The sequence below is a fragment of the Pleurodeles waltl genome, chromosome 3_1 (genome assembly GCF_031143425.1).
Source record: "Pleurodeles waltl isolate 20211129_DDA chromosome 3_1, aPleWal1.hap1.20221129, whole genome shotgun sequence".
NCBI classification, from domain to species: Eukaryota; Metazoa; Chordata; class Amphibia; order Caudata; family Salamandridae; genus Pleurodeles; species Pleurodeles waltl.
In genome coordinates this window covers 677,664,649-677,683,621 of record NC_090440.1, presented here as the reverse complement: position 1 = coordinate 677,683,621, position 18,973 = coordinate 677,664,649, and the positions used below count along the sequence as shown (strand labels likewise).

At 41.6% G+C, this 18,973-nt stretch overlaps 1 protein-coding gene across 4 annotated transcripts in view; it reads right to left on the bottom strand.

The window, feature by feature from the left end:
* LOC138284476 (PRKC apoptosis WT1 regulator protein-like) overlaps positions 1-18,973 on the bottom strand; it is a 317,310-nt gene that overhangs the window by 11,841 nt on the left and 286,496 nt on the right. For all 4 annotated transcript variants that reach the window (XM_069223277.1, XM_069223278.1, XM_069223276.1 and 1 more), the window contains 3 exons: positions 16,218-16,252; positions 13,882-14,032; positions 13,477-13,581 (listed from right to left, as the gene is read on the bottom strand). In XM_069223277.1, the coding sequence (XP_069079378.1) occupies positions 13,477-13,581; positions 13,882-14,032; positions 16,218-16,252 (291 nt within the window). The remainder of the gene's footprint in view (positions 1-13,476; positions 13,582-13,881; positions 14,033-16,217; positions 16,253-18,973) is intronic.

Sequence of the window (18,973 nt, the reverse complement as noted above, 5' to 3'; positions counted from 1 at the left end):
ATGGGCAAAGAAGAAGGATAAGCTGAAACGAGATTCACAAGAAGTGTCTGAAAGTGTTCAGAAGGAAAAGGATCCAGTAAAAGTTTTACCAATGAGAGGGATTCCAGGAAGGCAGTTTGTTCATGTCCCATGGCATAGGAGTGATATATTGTCATTCACAAATGATTACCCGAAACAGAGAGAAACCAGTTGAATTGTATCAGCAGACAGACAGGTTCGTGAAACTCTCTAAATGTCTGTGGGAAGACTTGAATACCTTGTTGGAAATAGTGGTTCCGGCTGATTTGTGGGTCGAATGCAAGAGGGCAGTATTGGCCGACCAGTGAACTGGAAAGGGATAGAGTTACAGGTGCACCCTCACCTGAAGTGATGAAACATTATTATACGGTGATTGAATTCCTGAAGACGATACTTTTGCCTAAAAATATTGATTGGCAAAGACAGGACAGTGCAAAAAAACTAAGGAGTCAATACATACCTATTATGAGAGATTGCCAAAAGCATTTAAAGAGTACAGTGGCAAGGAAGCAATTAAGCCGAAAGATATGTTGCATTTTATGTTCAGGTTTGTCGAAGGGTTGAGACCAGAAGTAGGACAGATGATTTGTTGGCAAGCGAAGCCAATTGATGAGGTGTTGCAGTATGCAAAATACTGTAGTGATGAGATTGAATTGAAGCAGAAGAAGTTGAAGGAAAAAGCAATGGTGATGCAAATAAAAGCAGCTCAGACAGGAGTGCAAGGAGCTTTGGTACAACCAATGCCACAACAGCAGGGAACAGTCATGTTCAGGCTCAGATGAGAGGTAGGGGTCGTGGAATTAACACGGCACGTGGTCCGGATTTGAATACTGTAGTTGTTCAGAATGACATGCAGGGGATAAAAAAGATGTTACTGTGTCATTTGTGCGGAAATGTGGGACACTGGAAGCAGGAGTATCCGTTGATGGTGCAGAATGGTGTTGTCCAGCAAGGTGGTGACGTCAGTACATTTCAAACTGTGAAAGTCCCAAAAATTTGAGGATTTATTCCACATTTTCAGAACCGAGTGCAGAACTTTCAACCCATGCAGCAGGTGCAAGTGCCCCGCGCACAACTAACACAGTTACCACCAATACAGCAGCAGGTTCCCATGGTACCTAGACAGCAAATGCAGATACCTCAATCCCCGATGGAACAGCAACAGATGATGCTTACTCAGCAGGTCATAAGTCAGAGACAAGACAGAAGTAACAACACAGTACACCAATTCCCATTTTATAGTGAGGATGAAATAAACGAAGAATGGATGAGTGACAGTTCGGATGAAGGACCGTGTATGCTTGCAGCATCCCTACAGGTAGATCAGAGAGGGCCTTTTGTGAAAGGAAAGGTGATGGTTTACAAGGTCTCATTTCTGGTGGACACAGAAGCTACACGCTCTATAGTGAGAAGTGCAGAAGTTCCAAATTTACCTCTTTCAGGCAGAACAGTGCAGATTGTGAGAGTGGAGAATAGACAGTTGACAAATCCAATCACAGATCCAGTGCAGGCTGAGATTGTTAACTTCCAGGGACTGCACAGGTTTGTAGTTTGTGACTCGAGTCCAGTACCCCTACTGGGAAGGGACTTACTGTGTAAGACAAAATGCTCCATTACTTGTTCGAACACTGCTATAGAGGTACAAACTAATAGTGATGATGAAGAAGAACAGGTGTCTGAGACAATGATTAACAATGTCAATGAGGATTATCCATTGATCGAGTGTTTCCCAATGTTTACTGTGAATGAATTGCATGCAGATTTACAAGGAACAGTGCAGGAAAATGTGTGGGACTTCACAGGAAAAGAAGTGGGTTTGATTAAGGGAGTGGAACCAATTAAGATCCCACTGAAGCCAAACATAGTATTCCCGCAACTTCCACAGTATAACCTGGCACAGGATGTCCTAATGAAAGTGCCACAAATAATTGGAGGTTTTCTGAAACAAGGGGTTTTGAAAGAGGTGTTGAGCAGTCCATGTAATTCACCGATAATGGGCTTAAAGAAGCCGTGTGGAAAAGTGCTCATTGTACAGGACTTGCGAAAAGTGAGCGACATGGTGGTCAAGTGTTGTCCTGTGGTGCCAAATCCAGCAGTGATACTGTTTCAGATTCCTTGCGGTGCAGAGTGGTTCACAGTGGTTGACTTGTCACAAGCTTTCTTTTCTGTGCCTCTTCATGAGGATAGTCAGTTTCATTTTAGTTTCAAATTCCTTGACAGAGTCTACAACTGGTGCAGGCTTCCATAAGGGTATACGGAGTCACTGTTTAATCAGATCCTGAAAAAGAATCTGAGTCACTGGAGTGACCATACCAATCGACTCTTATGCAATACATTGATGATTTGCTGATTGCATCCAGGACAAGTGACAAGTGTAAGTACGACTCGATTGCCCTGTTAAATCATTTGGGAAAATTCGGACATAAGGTGTCACCTTTGAAATTGCAGTATTGTCAGAAATTAGTAAAATACCTGGGACACCAGATTGAAAACGGGTCAAGGAGAATCTCCAGGGAGAGAATTACCATGATTTTGCAGAGAAGTCCCCCAACTTCACAAAGAGATGTCAGAATGTTTCTGGGAATGGTAGGATATTGTCAACTGTGGATTCCAAATTTTGCTGAGATTGCTAAACCATTACAGAAGTTGACACATAAGGAAGTTACAGATCCCATTACCCCCTAGGTCTTGCCTAATAGTTTTGTTGTCTCAGATGTCCCGTTACTATCATGGGCAGGCACATATTGGAAGGGATGCTATGGTTAGATTGTTCAAGATTGATTGGTTCAATCCTAAATTCAGTTAAGCAGCAGAGGCAGTATGTCATCGATGCATAGTTTGTCGGCAGTTGAATGTGGGAAAAGGGACAGTGGTGAATTTGAGCCACATTGGAAGAGCAGGAAGTCCATTCAGCAGAATGTAATTGGATTTCATTGAAATGCCTGCGTGTGGAAGTTTGAAGTATGTGTTGGTGATCGTGTGTGTCTTTAGTCACTGGATTGAAGCATACCCCACAAGAGGAAATGACAGCCTCACAGTAGCAAAGCTGTTGCTTAGGGAGTTAATACCACGTTTCGGATTTCCGATCTCTTTAGAATCAGACAGGGGAACTCACTTCAATAACTAAGTGATTAAACTCTTATGTGCAGCACTAAACATTGAGCAGAAGTTGCATTGTAGTTATTGCCCTGAAGCATCAGGACTAGTGGAACAGATGATTGGTACTTTGAAATCAAGAATTGCCAAGATGTGTGCCGCTACAAATCTGAAATGGCCAGACCTATTACCTTTGGTGTTGATGTCAATGAGAAACACACATGACAGGAAGATAGGGCTGTCTCCCCACAAAATCCTCATGGGTAGAGCAATGAGATTGCCAGCAGTTCCAGCCAATGCACTTGTCAATTTTACTAATGATATGGTGTTGGACTACTGCAAGGGTCTGGCTGATGTGGTTTGCTCTTTCTCTCAGCAGGTGCAGGCCATCACTGTGTCACCCATCCATGACCCAGGTCACAATCTGAGAGCCGGAGACTGGGATGTCATCAAAAAGCACGTTCGCAAAACCTGTTTGGAACCGCATTGGAGGGGTCCTTACCAGGTGGTGCTAACAATCACGACAGCTGTGAAGTGTGCAGGACTCCAGAACTGGATACACGCAAGTCATACAAAGAGAGTGGTGTGTCCACAAGAGCATGAAGAAGTGTTATTGAGAGCACCAACAACAGCAAAACAGGTAACTACACTTGAACCAGAACAAGATCCAACTGAACCTGAAGTTGATCCTGAGCTGGTGGAAGATGGGTCTATCACCCCTGTAAGAGACGAGAGTGAAGAATTACAGGAGGGTGTGCAAGAGCCTATCTCAACAGATACAGCCGGAGAGCCTAGCTCAGCCGAGGTTCTCCCAGAAGCAGACGGTGCTGAGAAACAGACAGAGCAAATGCCAGATCAAGAGGGTGAAAGAGTGGAGACGGATCACAGTCAAAGTGATTCGACTCCTCCTGAGCCAGTTGCAAGTCAATCAAGAGAAAACACCATAGAGAAAGAAAAGGAAAAGAGTCCAATCTTGAGAAGAATACTGACAGAAGAAACGAGAAAAGGAGATAATTGGCCTGAATCACAGATTGGGAAGAAAAAGGAATTGATCATAAATGAAACAATAAAAGAAAAAGTGGATACTACGAGAAAGGAAGAACTGAGTAAAGGAGAATTAAGTGGTGAATGAAGGTTGAAAAGAAAGAGAATAGCAAGTCGAAGATACGCAGGTCCTGAGTGGGCCTATGCAGCTACCAATGAATGGCAACACAAGTTTATGTCCTTTTGTTCTGATAGAGAAGTTCTGAGTCAGTACTTTGATATAACCTGTAGGCGATCGAATGACTGAATTGATCTGAAAAACCTAAGAAGAGACTGTTGAAATAAAACTGAAGGAGACATTCATAACCTGATATGACAATTGAAAACCCAAATGTGACAAGCTGCTAATCAATTTTAACAAAGGAGAAGGGTTCCTGGTTATGAAACTGAATTGTGAGAAAGCATATTTTCCTTCATTCTGATTTTGTGCTGTTATTATCTAAGAGTTACTTATGCTTTCTGATTCCTTACAGATCATGGCTGAGCTAAATAACCAAGTTAGAAATGTTAGGTATTGTAGATATTTGAGTGTCGGAGTGGTAGTTATGTGTGGAATAATGTTTGTAATAATGATTGTGGGAATGTCTACTCATGATATGAAAAAGGCTACTATTGCTTCTATTCCTGAAACTACTACACTATCAGCTTTAGAGAGGTTTAAGCTAGATGAGAAGTACTTGCATGATTACACTAATGCTCAAAGAGAGCTTTCTTCTAATGTTTTCTATCGCTTGTTGAGTGAGTATGTTGAGACAATGGATGCAAGGAATTGTCTTGTGTGTACGCAAATTCCTTCCTCAGCAGAAGAAGGAATTACATACCATAGTTTGCCTTTAACATATGGCATAAGCTGTAGTTTGCTACTAACAAGATTTTATAACCAAGAGTATATACAATACTTTTATTCTAACTACGACGTAGTGTTTTCATTTGTTCCTATTATTAGATATTTGAGTAAAGTAGCTAAAGAACATGATATAGTACTAATTAGAGGCTTTTTTGAACCGACATTAACGTTTGGGACCGCATACACACACAAGAACAACCTAACATGTTTTCTCACACCGATAGAGAAGAGTTTTATAGGGCATACGGATGACAGGAGAAAAGTATTGAAGGAAAAGTTAGAGAAGGGATTAGAGAAGAGACCAGATAAGAATGATTATGCTTACACTGCTATTAAAACACAAGGGAAATTGGCTCTAGATGCATTACATGTAGGGAAGCTTTGTGTATATATATAGGCCAAAATCATGTACTGACACTTTATTTGTGGGAATGTAGGCATGTGTTTTTGTTTCAGAGTAAATGGACTTTTATGCGGAATGGTCAGGACCCTGCGATTCCTAGGATCTATTATATTTGTGAACTTAATGCTTATTACCGTCTTCATGGAGGATGGTATGGGACATGCTATTTGGGTATAGTTTTCCCTAAAATTTAGCAGATAGATGATCTAAAGAAATTTCCGAAAATGACTGAATTACATCATAAGCGACAGAGGAGGGAAACCTCTTCAGTAATTGTGGGAGATATTTTTGGTGCAGTAATTCCTTCTGTGGGAGTTATTTTGAATGCAATCAAGATACGGAAGTTGTCTACTATTGTGGATAACATGCTGACATTTTACAGGGGCAATACTCCTGTTAGATACTGAATTAGCTGCGGATAGAGCTATGACGCTTCAAAATAGGCTTGCTTTAGACATACTTTTAGCGAAAGATGGTGGAGTCTGTAGGATGATTAATGCTAGGCATTGTTGTTCATTCATACCTAATAATGATAGAGATAAGGGACTTACTAACTTAACTAATTCAATTAAGGATTTGAAGGAATTGAAGGAACTAGGGGTTTGGGAAAATGTTGGAAAAGGATTTGCTTCAGTGGGCAACTGGCTTAGTCAAATTTGGAATGAGGTATTATTAAAAATTGTACAGGGAATATTAATTGTGATTGCTTGTATATTAGGATTATGGGGTAAATGCAAATTATGTCAAAAATGTACATTTTGGAGATCTAAAACTAATCAGAGGAGGGAAGAACAAAACAGGGGAAGAATCTATAGGGGAAATTTGAGAAGAAGACAAAATACAACTGAGACAGAATTGTTGATAAAGTAAGGTGTGATTACATATTTAGTCATCAGAGGAGGAACTGCTGAAGCAGATATGCTAATTAGAAAATTATTAATGATGTTTATGTGTTTTGAATAATGAAAAGTTTGTAGAGAAACTAATCGTAGAGAAAATAATGTGCACGTTTGAAAATGTGCCCTCGGGGCATGTCAGCCATTTTTATGAGATTGTACTAACATAACTGAAACTATGTGAAATAATAAAAAATGTATAAGAATAATGTAGTAATATTTCATATCGAAATGTATAACCTATGTTTTGCATTAACCTGTAGTGCTAAATTGGCTGGAATTAAGGCCTAATCTTCCTAGGCCTCGCACACGAAGAGCTGAAATACTAAACGCGCTGCAAAAAGCTGAATGCATGACCTGTCCTTCAGCCACTCGATGTTAAAGTTGCTCAGCTAGAATTTTCTGCAATGTACCGGCAGACAGGAGATGATGAAGACAATTTGATACAATTATGTGTAGAGTAGGCTAAATGTGCTTTCCCAGGACTTGAACAGTGGAGGCACTAACTGAAGAGGAACATGCAACTATTTTGATACCCGAAGAGCCGGATGATAAGGACATCGTATAGTGGACCAATCCGCATCTTGTGAAAGGACTAATATTAAAATGTATAGATTTAATAAACTAATATTATAGGTAAAAGTCATATCTACCGACTGACTGACCAATTCGAAATTAGGGGGATGGATTGGGAGACCCTAATAAAAAGCCATGACAAGGGGCTAAGATTTCAGAATTTAGGCAGATGTGAGGGGAGAATTGATGACGTCAGGAGACGCTGTTCGAGATTCTGTCATTGGGCTCATAATATTGAGAGCCTCATACGTAGCTGATCGATTAATGACCTGAAGACAAAGACTGACTTTGTTGCTGATCCATTCTGTGGTAAGTTATGAAAATTTGACCAACTAACTTGTGCCTTTTCTTCTAGGTACCAACTGCGCTGTTTTTATAGATTTTCACTTAGAAAGATGTTTTCCAAATTCATGTTTCCTAAATTGTTTTGCATGAAGCCCCACATGCTAATGCTAATCTTGGTTAGGTAGGCTTCCAAGGGGTGACGTTGACAGTGACAATTGACTGACAAACTAATTGATGAACTCTGCTATTGATGCTGGAAGTCTTTTATTGGTTTATCTAGGAGTATTTAAGCATATGTTTCTTCAAGTTCTGATTTGATTATGTTATTGATGTTACATTAATGAACTAATAATCGAGCTGATTGAATAAAGTTTGATCTAGTAGATGATTTTGTTTTGTAATCAATAGGGAAATAAAATTGTTTAACACTTTAACAAGTGGTGGTTGTTCATGAATAGACGGGTTTAGATGTTGTCAATTAAATATTGATGGTTGGGTATGTTGATTTCTGATTTTAGTAGTCACTACATGACTAGGATACTCCATGCGATCCAAAAGGTTCATCGACCTATATGCGTCCCCTTGTAAGTTTACTTACTAAGGACCAGGCGTGCTAACAGAGTTATCATGGCTAATGACAAGCTGCATCACATCTATCAGTGGTAAAGTCACTCCTTATAAGAAGTGTCCTGTAGCTGCATATGCGTTGGACAAAAGACGTTCACTATGGACTGTGGCATATGAAAGGTTTCTAGAGTTTCACAGATCAGCCAAGGAAGTCCTGTAGTGTAATGTACGCTCATTCCTAGGATCATCTGTGGAGCTATGAATGGGTTTACCTGGCTATGCCATGTTTATTCCTGAGGTGTGGGACCAGGGTCAGTCCTTCATATGTTATAATACAGGATCATCTCTGGAGCATGAAAATGTGGGAATATCTTTCTGCACCAGGCTAAGGGTTTGCTGTCTGCTGTTCCACCCATCCACTCGCAGACAGGATTGAGGAGCTGAACGCATCTACCCTTTTATTATTTGAGGGAGCAGTAATGGCTGGCTGCACAACTATTGCCCCAGTACCTCTGAAATATCATAGAGCAGGCAGAATAATGCAGAAGGGATCTCTAGATGAGTTTCCACTCCCCAGTTTGTGCACAAGGCCGTGGGACTGGTGCATAGTAGAGGAAGCGTACACCGTTGTTTTCTGCTGCATGGTACTATCTGTCTCCTGGTTCTGAGCGGAACAGGAACAGGAAGAGACTAGCGCTTTAAATAAAGCTTCCCACTTGCCATTTCATGTTCGGTGAGAGGGTTAAACGAATAGGAGCTTCATGACACATGCTAAGTTTTTCAGTGTTTTGTGCCTTACTGAGGTTTTTTATGTGTTCACTTCTGAGTTCGTTTTCAAACATCAATGGTCAGCAAATTGGGCTTACCATAAGTGAAATTGGAAGTAAAAAATTAGCATACTCATGCCTGTGCTTTTTGCGAAGTTAATAGTATGAAACTGTAAATTCTCAAACCTTGCATCATTATTCTTTTTATTTTTACTAAAATATAGTAGTAGTTGATGTGTGCTCATCTTGCCGTGAAACATTTTGCATGTCAATTGTAACTTCCCCATTTTGCTTCTGAACAAAATATAAAAGTATCAATCTGGGGCGCATGTATGCTGGTGGGTTTTGTGCATATTCATAAAACGAGTCAAAGTTTTATACAAATTGCTTTACTTTTTACTAACCAACTTATCCATAACTACATAGCCACTCTCGAAGACTGTGTAATTGACAGACACACATACCCTTGAAATAGAATTTAAGGTTCGCGGGGGGCATAGAGGATACAACAAAAAACGTAAAAGATGTGATTTTCAAATGTTTAGGTACTTTCTCCCACATTCTTTGTAGCAATGTAAACTTAATACATTCCACCCTGATGAGTTTGCCCCACACTTGCTAGGAATAGCTTGAGAAACTAAACTATTTGATGCAGATTGGTGTAAAGCGCCAAACTTTCCAAATCGATTGACTTTTCCAGATTGGTATGGAAATGTCCATAGGAAATTAGTGGCATGCAAAAGTCAGAAAAATGCGGAAGAGATGTACACCAAATCTTGCAGGTACGTGAGGCTTGGCTTAATTTAATGCTGTATCTTGGAATGATGAATATTCCTTTAGTCTGCCGGTGTTGTTAAGCAAAAACTGAATGTCTAATGCCCAAACGCCATTACTAAATATAGTTGTATAGAATGTAACTTAAGCAAATTAAATGTGGCCAGGGGCATGCGCACCTCCTACCTAAGGATCCTCCTTATGTTTGTGAACATTCAGCGGAAACAATAAAAACATAAGGAGCACGTGGTGAGGGTCCATGCTGTAGTGTTTGCCTGTACCCAGGCGAACCCAATATGTTAAATTTGGAAAGGGGGGTAAACGGCCACACCCCTCCCCTGTGAGGCATAGTGGTTGCGTCAGGGATGGCGTGGGTAGGAGGTTTTAAGTATAGGGGGGAACGGCGGGAAAAGTTAGTGATCGCACAGTTTGAGTACCAATAATAAGGCTTGTCAAATTGCACTCCGTCTCTGGTGTCAATCTTGGGGGCCCACACTGCATGTGCCACAACATTCAGGTGTTGCTCTTGAGCATACCCACTTGTGCAGATCTCTCAAGGCCTGGCTTACAAGTTGGGAGGAGATTTAAAAACTAAAATGACCAATCCACAATGCCACCTCCGTCCAGTAGGGTTAGAAATAGATCCAGGACAGGTTACAATAAAAAGAAAACCGCCATGGCCTTGAAAGACAGTCAGAGAGAATTAGGCTGGCTCCTCAACCCTTTTAAACACATGTCCACGCACCTTGCTCATGGGTGGGAGGCTTCTTTTTCTTCCCAGTTTTGTGTAGGGGCCAGTAAGGGGTTGTGTATGCCCTTTTTGTGGGGTCATCCCCAAACTTTTTGCCTTCCTCCTCCTGATTTTCTGTCCGTTTTTTTGGCTCTAGGACTCTGGCCACTTTATCACCGCTGATCAGTGCTAAAAGTGCATGTGCTCTCCCTTCTAAATTAGGTATGATTGGCTTACACATGATTGGCACATTTACTTCACCTGTAAGTCCCTTGTATAGTGGTATTCCTTGTACTGAGGGCATGTAAATTAAATGCTACTAGTGGGCCTGCAGTGCAGCTTGCACCACTCACTGAAGTATCCTTTCAAACCTGTCTCAGGCCTGCCACTTCAGGGCCTGCGTGCGCAGTTTACTGATGTATTGGCTTGGCATCTACATTTACTTGCCAAGCCTGAAACTACCCTTTTACTACACGTGGGTCACCCCTAAAATAAGCCCTACGTAGCCCTATAGGCAGGGTGCTGTGCAGGTAAGAGGTAGGACATGTGCCTTATTATGTGGCCTGCACTAGAAGTGACAAACAGCCTGTTTGGTTTCTCACTGCTGTGAGTGCTGCCTCCCTCATAGGCTTGCAGTGGAAATGCCCTTTCATATGGCTAAGTAGTATTTTCTGATCTATGAGGGGTAGCGTAGGCATGTTTGCGATGGTTGGAACAGTAGTGAGAAATGCTGCTTACTGGTGTAGGTGGATTTTTTATTACCATTCTAGGAATGCCACTTTTAGAAAGTGGGCATTTCTGTGTACTTATGAATCTTGTGCTTTGCAGCTTGACTCCAATCCACGACTGGGGTAGAGAGACAGCTAAGCTTTGTGCATACTCTCCAGACAGCCATCACACAAGGAGGGTGGAGGTGTAATAGGAGTACATCTGAATACTGAGTGGTTTTCCTGGGCTGGGAAAGGTAGAAGTGAAGTGCACTTACATTAGTAAAGGCTGTGTCCTGCCCTGACACAAAGGGCATGTTTACCCACTACTGATATCTGGAGCCAGTGTGGCGGAAAGGGGGAATTCCTGGAACTGGTTAGAGCTGGTTGGTTAGAATGTTTTCCCAACTTCTAGAAGATGGACAAAATGAGTATAAGTACGGGGGTTGGGCCCCATGTTTTTTGGAGACACTGAGACACTGCGTGGACTTGTACCCAGATGCTGCTGGAAGGGACTGTAACAGCCATTGGGAGTAACCTGCTTGTTGTGCTGACCTGTGGCCTGGTAGGTCATCAGACGCACTGCCTCTGGTTTTCCAGGGCACGCTTGTGCTGGTCTGCCTACACCCTATATTGGGGCCCCAGTGAATCTCCCAGGGGCAAGCATAGGAGTGCCCAGTTACCAGATGCTGCCCCTGGTCCTGCTGATGTAGTGTCTGAGGAGCACTATATTTCAGTGGCTAACTTCTCTGGGGCAGAACGGAGTGCATGGAGAGTGCTCTGCCCCCTTTCAGGAAGTGTTGTGTAATTTCTCCCTCCCTTTGGGTCGGGGTCGGAAGAAGAGTGAAGATGATTCGTAGCATGGACGAGGCCAGCTCTGGTCGGTACCCCCAAGGCACAAGCAGGCATCCACTTGGTAGCACTTCACCACCACGACATGAGTTGTATAGAGAGCATGAGCTGGCTGCCCGGCTTATGTGTGGGAGAGGAGGGAGCCACCAATGTGCCTGTGCCCCCGGAGCCCCCTTGGCCAAGTACCAGCGCTGCTCTGAGGCGGGAGCACGCCGATGGAGGAAGACTGACGGTCAGTCAGGCAGACCGAGAAATCTGCAGCGGCCCCAGCGGCTGCCTTTGCTTCATCCGCCTGGAGCCCGTGGTGTCCTTGTGGAGGAGAGGTAGCCATGCATGGGAGAGCAGCCGTCCATCCAGAGCGCAGACTGCTCCCGGAGAGTAGCGGATCACTTGTGGAGCCAGGAGGCTCACCCCCGTACTACCGCATTACTCATAGGAGAAGGGCAGCCACCATACAGGAGACCGCAGCGCACCCCCTTTTGTGTGTCGGTGCCCAGCTTGTGTATAGGCTTCCTTCCCCCGCAGCAGTATCCCCTGTGGCTTTTGGGGCCTTGTTGGTTTGGTGGTCATTGTTGAGGGTGATTCCCTTCCCTGTACTGTGTTCGCCAAGGTGGCCCCGTGAGAGGAGCAGGGTTACCTCCTCTTACAGTACCGCATTTCTAGTATTTTCAGGATCAGCCTTGTATGCAGTGGGAGGGTACTGTTCTAGTACACATGCCATATGGAAATGTGCCATGGTATGTGCATTCCTAATGATGATGTTCTGACAACTGCTTGCTTAGCAGAGTATTGCTGATCTATGGTTTTTTTGGTATAATGATGTTTTATGTGCAACACAGTTTATTTTTGTATAACTTATTGTGAAGTCTCCTTTTGTGGTGTATTTATTGTGTCACTGGGTTGTGTGTGCTGTGCAAACACTTTACACATTGCCTCTGGGATAAGCCTGACTGCTCGTACCAAGCTACACAAGGGGGTGAGCAGGGATTATCTTAGATGTGAGGTCCCCCTGCCCTGACTACTAACCCCCAACTCACCCAAAGGTGGGGTGTATTTGTTGCCCCACCACCCTGCCCCCAAGGTGGAGGCTGTCATTTTTATAAGGCCTCCTTGCCTTCAAGGCTGGGAGAGTTGTTCACATGGCCATTCCCTACCCTCTCCATGCTAATGAGTCATGCGGGGCATTATTTGCCCCACTGCCTTGATTAAAGGTGGGAGTACTGTTTGACCTTCTACTTCCACCTTGCCAAGGGCTAGAGAGAGGGTCTTTGGTACATCACCTGTCTTGTACAAGGCCTAGCTTATTCTTGGTAGTCCCTTTATGCCACCCCAAATGTTTCCTAAAGGCAGCGAATTTCATTTGGTATCTTTACCCTTCTTTTTTCCCTCCACGTCTTGCCGAAGGACAGGGGTGAAGTTGGTACCCATCGTACTACCCACCTTGCCCAAGTGTGGGGGCTCTGCAAATATTTGGTGACAGCTGTTAAGGAGTAAAGGCCACAAAATGCACTCCCTGACACTGCACAATGCTGTTGATGGTATTAATAAACACACTACCACCGCACATACCTTTTTCATGTTTCCCGGTTTTTATGGAACAAATGTTTGCATTATGTGCTTACACAATGATTTTTCACAGAATGCTTTATTATAATAAAACGAGTTCAAATTGCATAAACTTTATCTAGAACTCACTATAACATGCTTTTGTTCGCCTCGGGGTAAATATTTAACGTATCCACATACTTCAAGGCATATCTGGATTTCACTCACATACTTCAGCCTAGCTAAATTGCACATTTGGGACCTAATTGCTCATTTATCCACACGAAGTAGTGTCTAGATCTCCTCGAGAGCCTCTAACCTCCCACCCTGCACCAGAGAATATATATTTTCTCAATCACAATCTCTTACCTCCCTCAAAGAGATCATCTGGAGCCTTAGCACCTGTATCGAGCCATCCTTCTCCTTCAGCTGTTGCTTTAGCTTCTGGTTTTCCATCTTCTCTCCAGAGACTGCCTGAAAAGGATACCTAGTCAGATGTCAGGAAATGCAGCAATCATCAAATGCAGTATCACCGTTTCCTGATACAGACACTAGACTGGTTATCCCATAGCTGAAACTGCATTCGGTTCCTTCGAGACAGTCAATTAACACGATTACTCCGTACTGGCAATTGGATTCATCAGTACTAATGCTGCACTAGGTAACGATATTGAATCTTTATGTATCTCTCCTGTATATACCATGCATGGGGTGCTTGGGGACTGCCACCCCCGTGGGTCCTCATTATTGTAAAGGATTTCATAATCAAAATACCTGCTGAAGTTCATTCATCTTTTCCAGCTGAATCGAGCTGTACTCGCTCTTTGTACCACTGTTGTGTTCCTTGTCCTGAAGTGATGAGAATTTTGGATGATTTCCACTGGATTTCTTAATCAAGGGAGCATGGAGTGATCCTGCTGAACCACTGACGGGGCAAGATGGGGAGGGAAATGGAGTGGAATGTTAGAAATACAGTTAGACCCCATGAAGAAAATGTTTCATAAATAGTTTTGCTTACAACGTGATTTTCACAGTTGTCCCCAAGGACTCCTGTATCAGGTAGTCCAATCAGAACCATGCAGAATAAAGTGGCATTAGCTCCTTAACTTATGCATGTGCTTCATGCAGCAGGTAAAATCGTTCTGAAATAGAAACCAACATCTCCAAGATAGTTTATCTCGTTAATCCATTCACCAACAATGAGTTGGAAAGACTACTGTGTGAACCTCGTGTATGTGGTGGTGCAACAACAAAGATAGATGACCGATTCTTCACAGTCAAGGATTACAAAATCTAGTTTAGTTTGTAACATCCCAGAGTAGGAAGACTGAGTTGTTGACTACATTTAGGTGGTGGCACTACCAAGCTAGACGATCAATCGATTACCTCATCAAACTGATGCTATTGCTGGCGTAACTACAGGTAAATATGGCTGAACCATGCACACTCTTGTTGAAAGTTGCTGATGATTAGTGCTCTGACTATAAACAACAGAATCCCTTTCCTGCCTGTACTCTTGGAGGCCTTATTCTGATTACACTATTTAAAACTGGTATCTCTATAGATAACTTTGAAAGTATTTTTGTGATTTAACATTTATCCACAATTGGGGTAATGCTCACTGGTGTAATCCATTGATACTGTTTTGAAAAGAGTAGCACAATGTACTACTAGCTGCAAATGCTACTGTTGCAGCTACGCTGCCATCAAACCCCCGATTTCAGGGTGGTCTATTTCTGAACTGGAAGTCATTCACCAACTAACCTACATTAATTTAGATTTTCATTGTGTAAATGTGACATTAACTGTGACTTCATAGGGGTTCATAGTTCTATATTTCTCCTTTTTCATACTGTACCCTTTTACTTTCACGATAAGCAACCACATATAGATTTCCCAGCCCAAAGCATTGGAGGCTCCAATTTGATTCCAATGTAATGTAAGCATTCTCTATGTTCAGACTAATCTGTAGATTTAAATTTTGGGACTGTCGTTCTACAAATTAGGATGCCTTGTGCATTGGCTGTTGGACTTTTAAAATCTTGGATCAGTATAATATCCTCTAATTGGCACCTCTTTTCAGTGAAAACTTGGATGAGGAATGCTGTCATAAATGTAAATATGTATTGACTTAAAAGCACTGATCAGCACCACATTATGTAATGTATTTATAATGTACAACGTTAACTAATAGCTTTCTGAGGCAGCCTTAACATCAAAATGTTGGCTATCAACAACAGAAGCTGACTCACTTTTATCACCTACTTCTGGATTTACAAACAATCCACTAACCAGTTAGTGTGATAATTGTTCAACCAGGTTTTTTTAAAAACTTTTTTGTGTGTCTATATTTGTTTACAAATCTAACTCAGTATATCACACTCTTTTCTAGATTCCCAACTAACAATTATATTACATAAAATATAGTGTGTTAATAAATGAATGTTCCTATGCTAAATAAAATATGTTCATATCTGTCACAGCTGTTAGCAAATTATGGGACTCATACATTGGGGGAGTATTAATCCAGCTAACTAATTAAAATTAAGTTAATCCCTTGAAAATCAGTTTTGTTTGGAAAGAAGATATATATGTATCCAGTGTCTCTGGGGGATATTGGGCGACTCCATATCTCTGATACTCCACAGAGGGATGGTTCTTCTCTGACACTCCAAGACAAAGTCACTTTAGGGATGTTGTGTGTAACTCTGCCACACTCTAAAGCCAATTACTTATTTCTCATCTGACAACATCCAACACATCCCACTTCTGTGTGTCATAATCCTGCTGATAATACCAAAGGCAGTGCTACACTACGCTAAGAAGTAGTCTGACAACGTCACCAGAAAAGAAGAAAGGCAATTAGGAGAAAGCAAGTGCCCAAATGGCAAAAATCATTTTGCCTCGTTTCAAAATTCCTTTCACCTGAGCCAAATCCACTAGTCTATCTACAATGTAATCTTCAGCTACCTGTTTCGCACAGCCAGTTTAGCTCATTCAGAGCCTTAAACACACCGACCTGGCCTCCCAAAAACGACAATCAAGACTATCTCATTGATAGACTCACATCTACAAAGTGTTTACATGGAAACATTAGCTGGTACTCTTACCTTTTTTGTCGGCTGTAGGGAGTTCTGGTCATGTCCTACCATGGGTTCAAGGCATCCACACAAAGACAGGTGAGAAGCAGCAGAGTGGCATAAGGGTTTGTAGAAGATGAAAAGAACAATAATAAAAAGAGAAGGTTAAGGTGAGAGATATGTTAGGAAGACAGGGCAACAAAGGCGAATGAATGGAAAAGGAATAAAGTCAAGCGAAGATAAAGGGAAAGAGAAGAGGCTGTCAACAAAGGGGAGACAAAAATGGTCTGAAAGAAGGGCGAGAAAAGGTGAGGGCATGAAGCTATAGGAAAGAGGGACAGAGCCGGAGAAATAAAGGATAGCGATGGTAAGGGAATGGAAGAGTAGTAGGTAGAGATAGTGGAATGAAAAAAAAGATTGAGTGAGGCTTCGTTCGAGATATGTAGGAGGAATGATCAGGATGAGATAAAAATGGGAGCAAGAGATGTGACAGGAGGCAGGGAACAAGACAGGTTTATAATTATTACTCACAACCAACTAAACCATTGTACAAAGCAACAAAACAAACACAAAACTATACATGGCACTATACTGTGTCTGATGTACATTTTAAAATGGTAGATAGATTGTGTGAGAAACTGTACAATGCATGATACAGTTACTCCGAGGTACTTACTAATATGCAGTGCACAGTACAGCCTGAGTTACTGCATGTAAGGTAGGTGAGATACTGTGCTCAACACAGAAGCGGTGTGATGCAGTGTATGAGATACGATAAGGGACATACAGTGTGCAAGAGACATAAAGAGTGTAAAATTAACTGTTTAACACAATGTGTGTGATAACGCGTCCCAATCTAGATAACTTATTCACTCTGGGACTCGTTTTAGGCCGATGAATCTTTTGACCCTGATTGAAGACACCTTAAGACGAGATAACTAATCAACATGTCAACCAATAAGTCAATAACATCATCAGTAATCACCATAATAAATCAATTCAATGACATTAATGAGAATCAGGACATGCCATGACCTTTCAGTCATAAATAACCACAAAGAATTTGTAAGGATTTGATTCTTATTCCCTATTCATTACAATCTACTAGCAAGTTTATTAGTTGCAAAACCATAAAACACATCAACACCGTTATAATATGGCAACTCAAATAAGATTTCATCAAAGCAAGAATCATAAACATTAGAACATAGCACGATGTCAGCATGGATTAATCTTAACAGAGTATTATTAGCGCATTTTTCAACAAAGCATTGATTCAGCCATTTGTCTATTTGCATCCGTCTAGTGAACCCCTTAACTAACCTCGAATTAACATAGGTATGTTGGGCTTCATGCAAAAAAATGTTGGTAACACACATTTAGAAAACATCTATCTATGGTCTCTGTCAAAAGAAGCAGTTGGTACCTAGAAAGGAAAGGCAATCAGACAATTACAATTTCATCATCATATAGTTACCCTCTGTAATAGGTCAGCATACAGAGTCAATCTTCGTCCTCAGGACCTCTGTTGATTCGCCATCAGCCAGGAAACACAGCAAGGTTTAGCAAGACGGGGTAAGAAGGGACACTTCCCTCATAAAGAGGAGAAGTATAGAATGGGCAAGGTAAGGGTAAGATGGTTTGAAGAGTCAAACAACAAAGTCTTTAGGCAGAGTGACAAAGTGTCTGGGTAATAGCAAGAATAGTTCGCAATGGCATCTCTAATGGCTCCTCGTGTCAAAGGGTTTTATCCCTTTTCTGTTGTACAATCCCCTAATTTCCAATTGGGCAGGTTTGGCACACCACTATCTCCATCCAATAGTTTACTGCTCATCCTATTAAAATTGTCACCTCATAACAGTTCTCACGTAGTTCATTGGTTCTTGTGATTGACGTCTCCAACGGGTAGAATGTCCGGTATGATTTCATATTTTCGTGGTCCTCTCGCATCCCCAGTCAGTAGTTCCATTGCCTATACCGGTTGAGGCGACCTTGTACCTGTTGCAAGTCTACACTGTTGCATTCAGCAAGAATGTTTCCTTGAGCAAGTCGAGTTTCATGAGAACGGATCTACTACAGTTACACTCATCTTCTAGCTTCTGGAAAAATACAGCTACATGTCCTTCAGCAAGTCAGCACACTGCACCTTAGAAAAACTAATTTAATATGCAACCGGGCAGCTAGGCCCCGACTCATGCTAACTAAGGCCTAGTGAATTAATTTAGTTAAAACCTTAACATATAACCCTTAATACTAATACAAAATCATACATTAGTGCATTGATAATTCATTATTATTAAATTTTATTAATCCCCTTATATATTGGCGGCCACTCCCCGTGGGCACATTTCAAGCGCACGTTTAGTAAAACACAGCAATATTTTCTATGTGGCAATATTATGCATTAGATCACAAACATTTAATGTTAATTTTGATTATAAGAGCTACGCTCCCACAATCCCTCCTCTGATGACACCTGTCATCACACAAACCTTTCCCTTCACAACCTTTCACTTTCTCAATTCACGCATTTCAATTTCTTCCCTCCTTTTTGACATTTTTTGTTAAATGTCTTTAAATATCTTCTTTCTTCTTTTCTTCTTTCCTCTTATTGTGTTTTGCCAATTTTTCTCTAATTCTTTTACTAATTTTGCATGATAACCATAATCCGAATAAACAAGCTAGAACATTCAATATTCCCCATATTATTTTTGCAAGTATCCCATTCCAAATACTACCAAATCAACTTCCCACTTTAGCAAGTCCTTTTCCCAAACTCCAGGTTC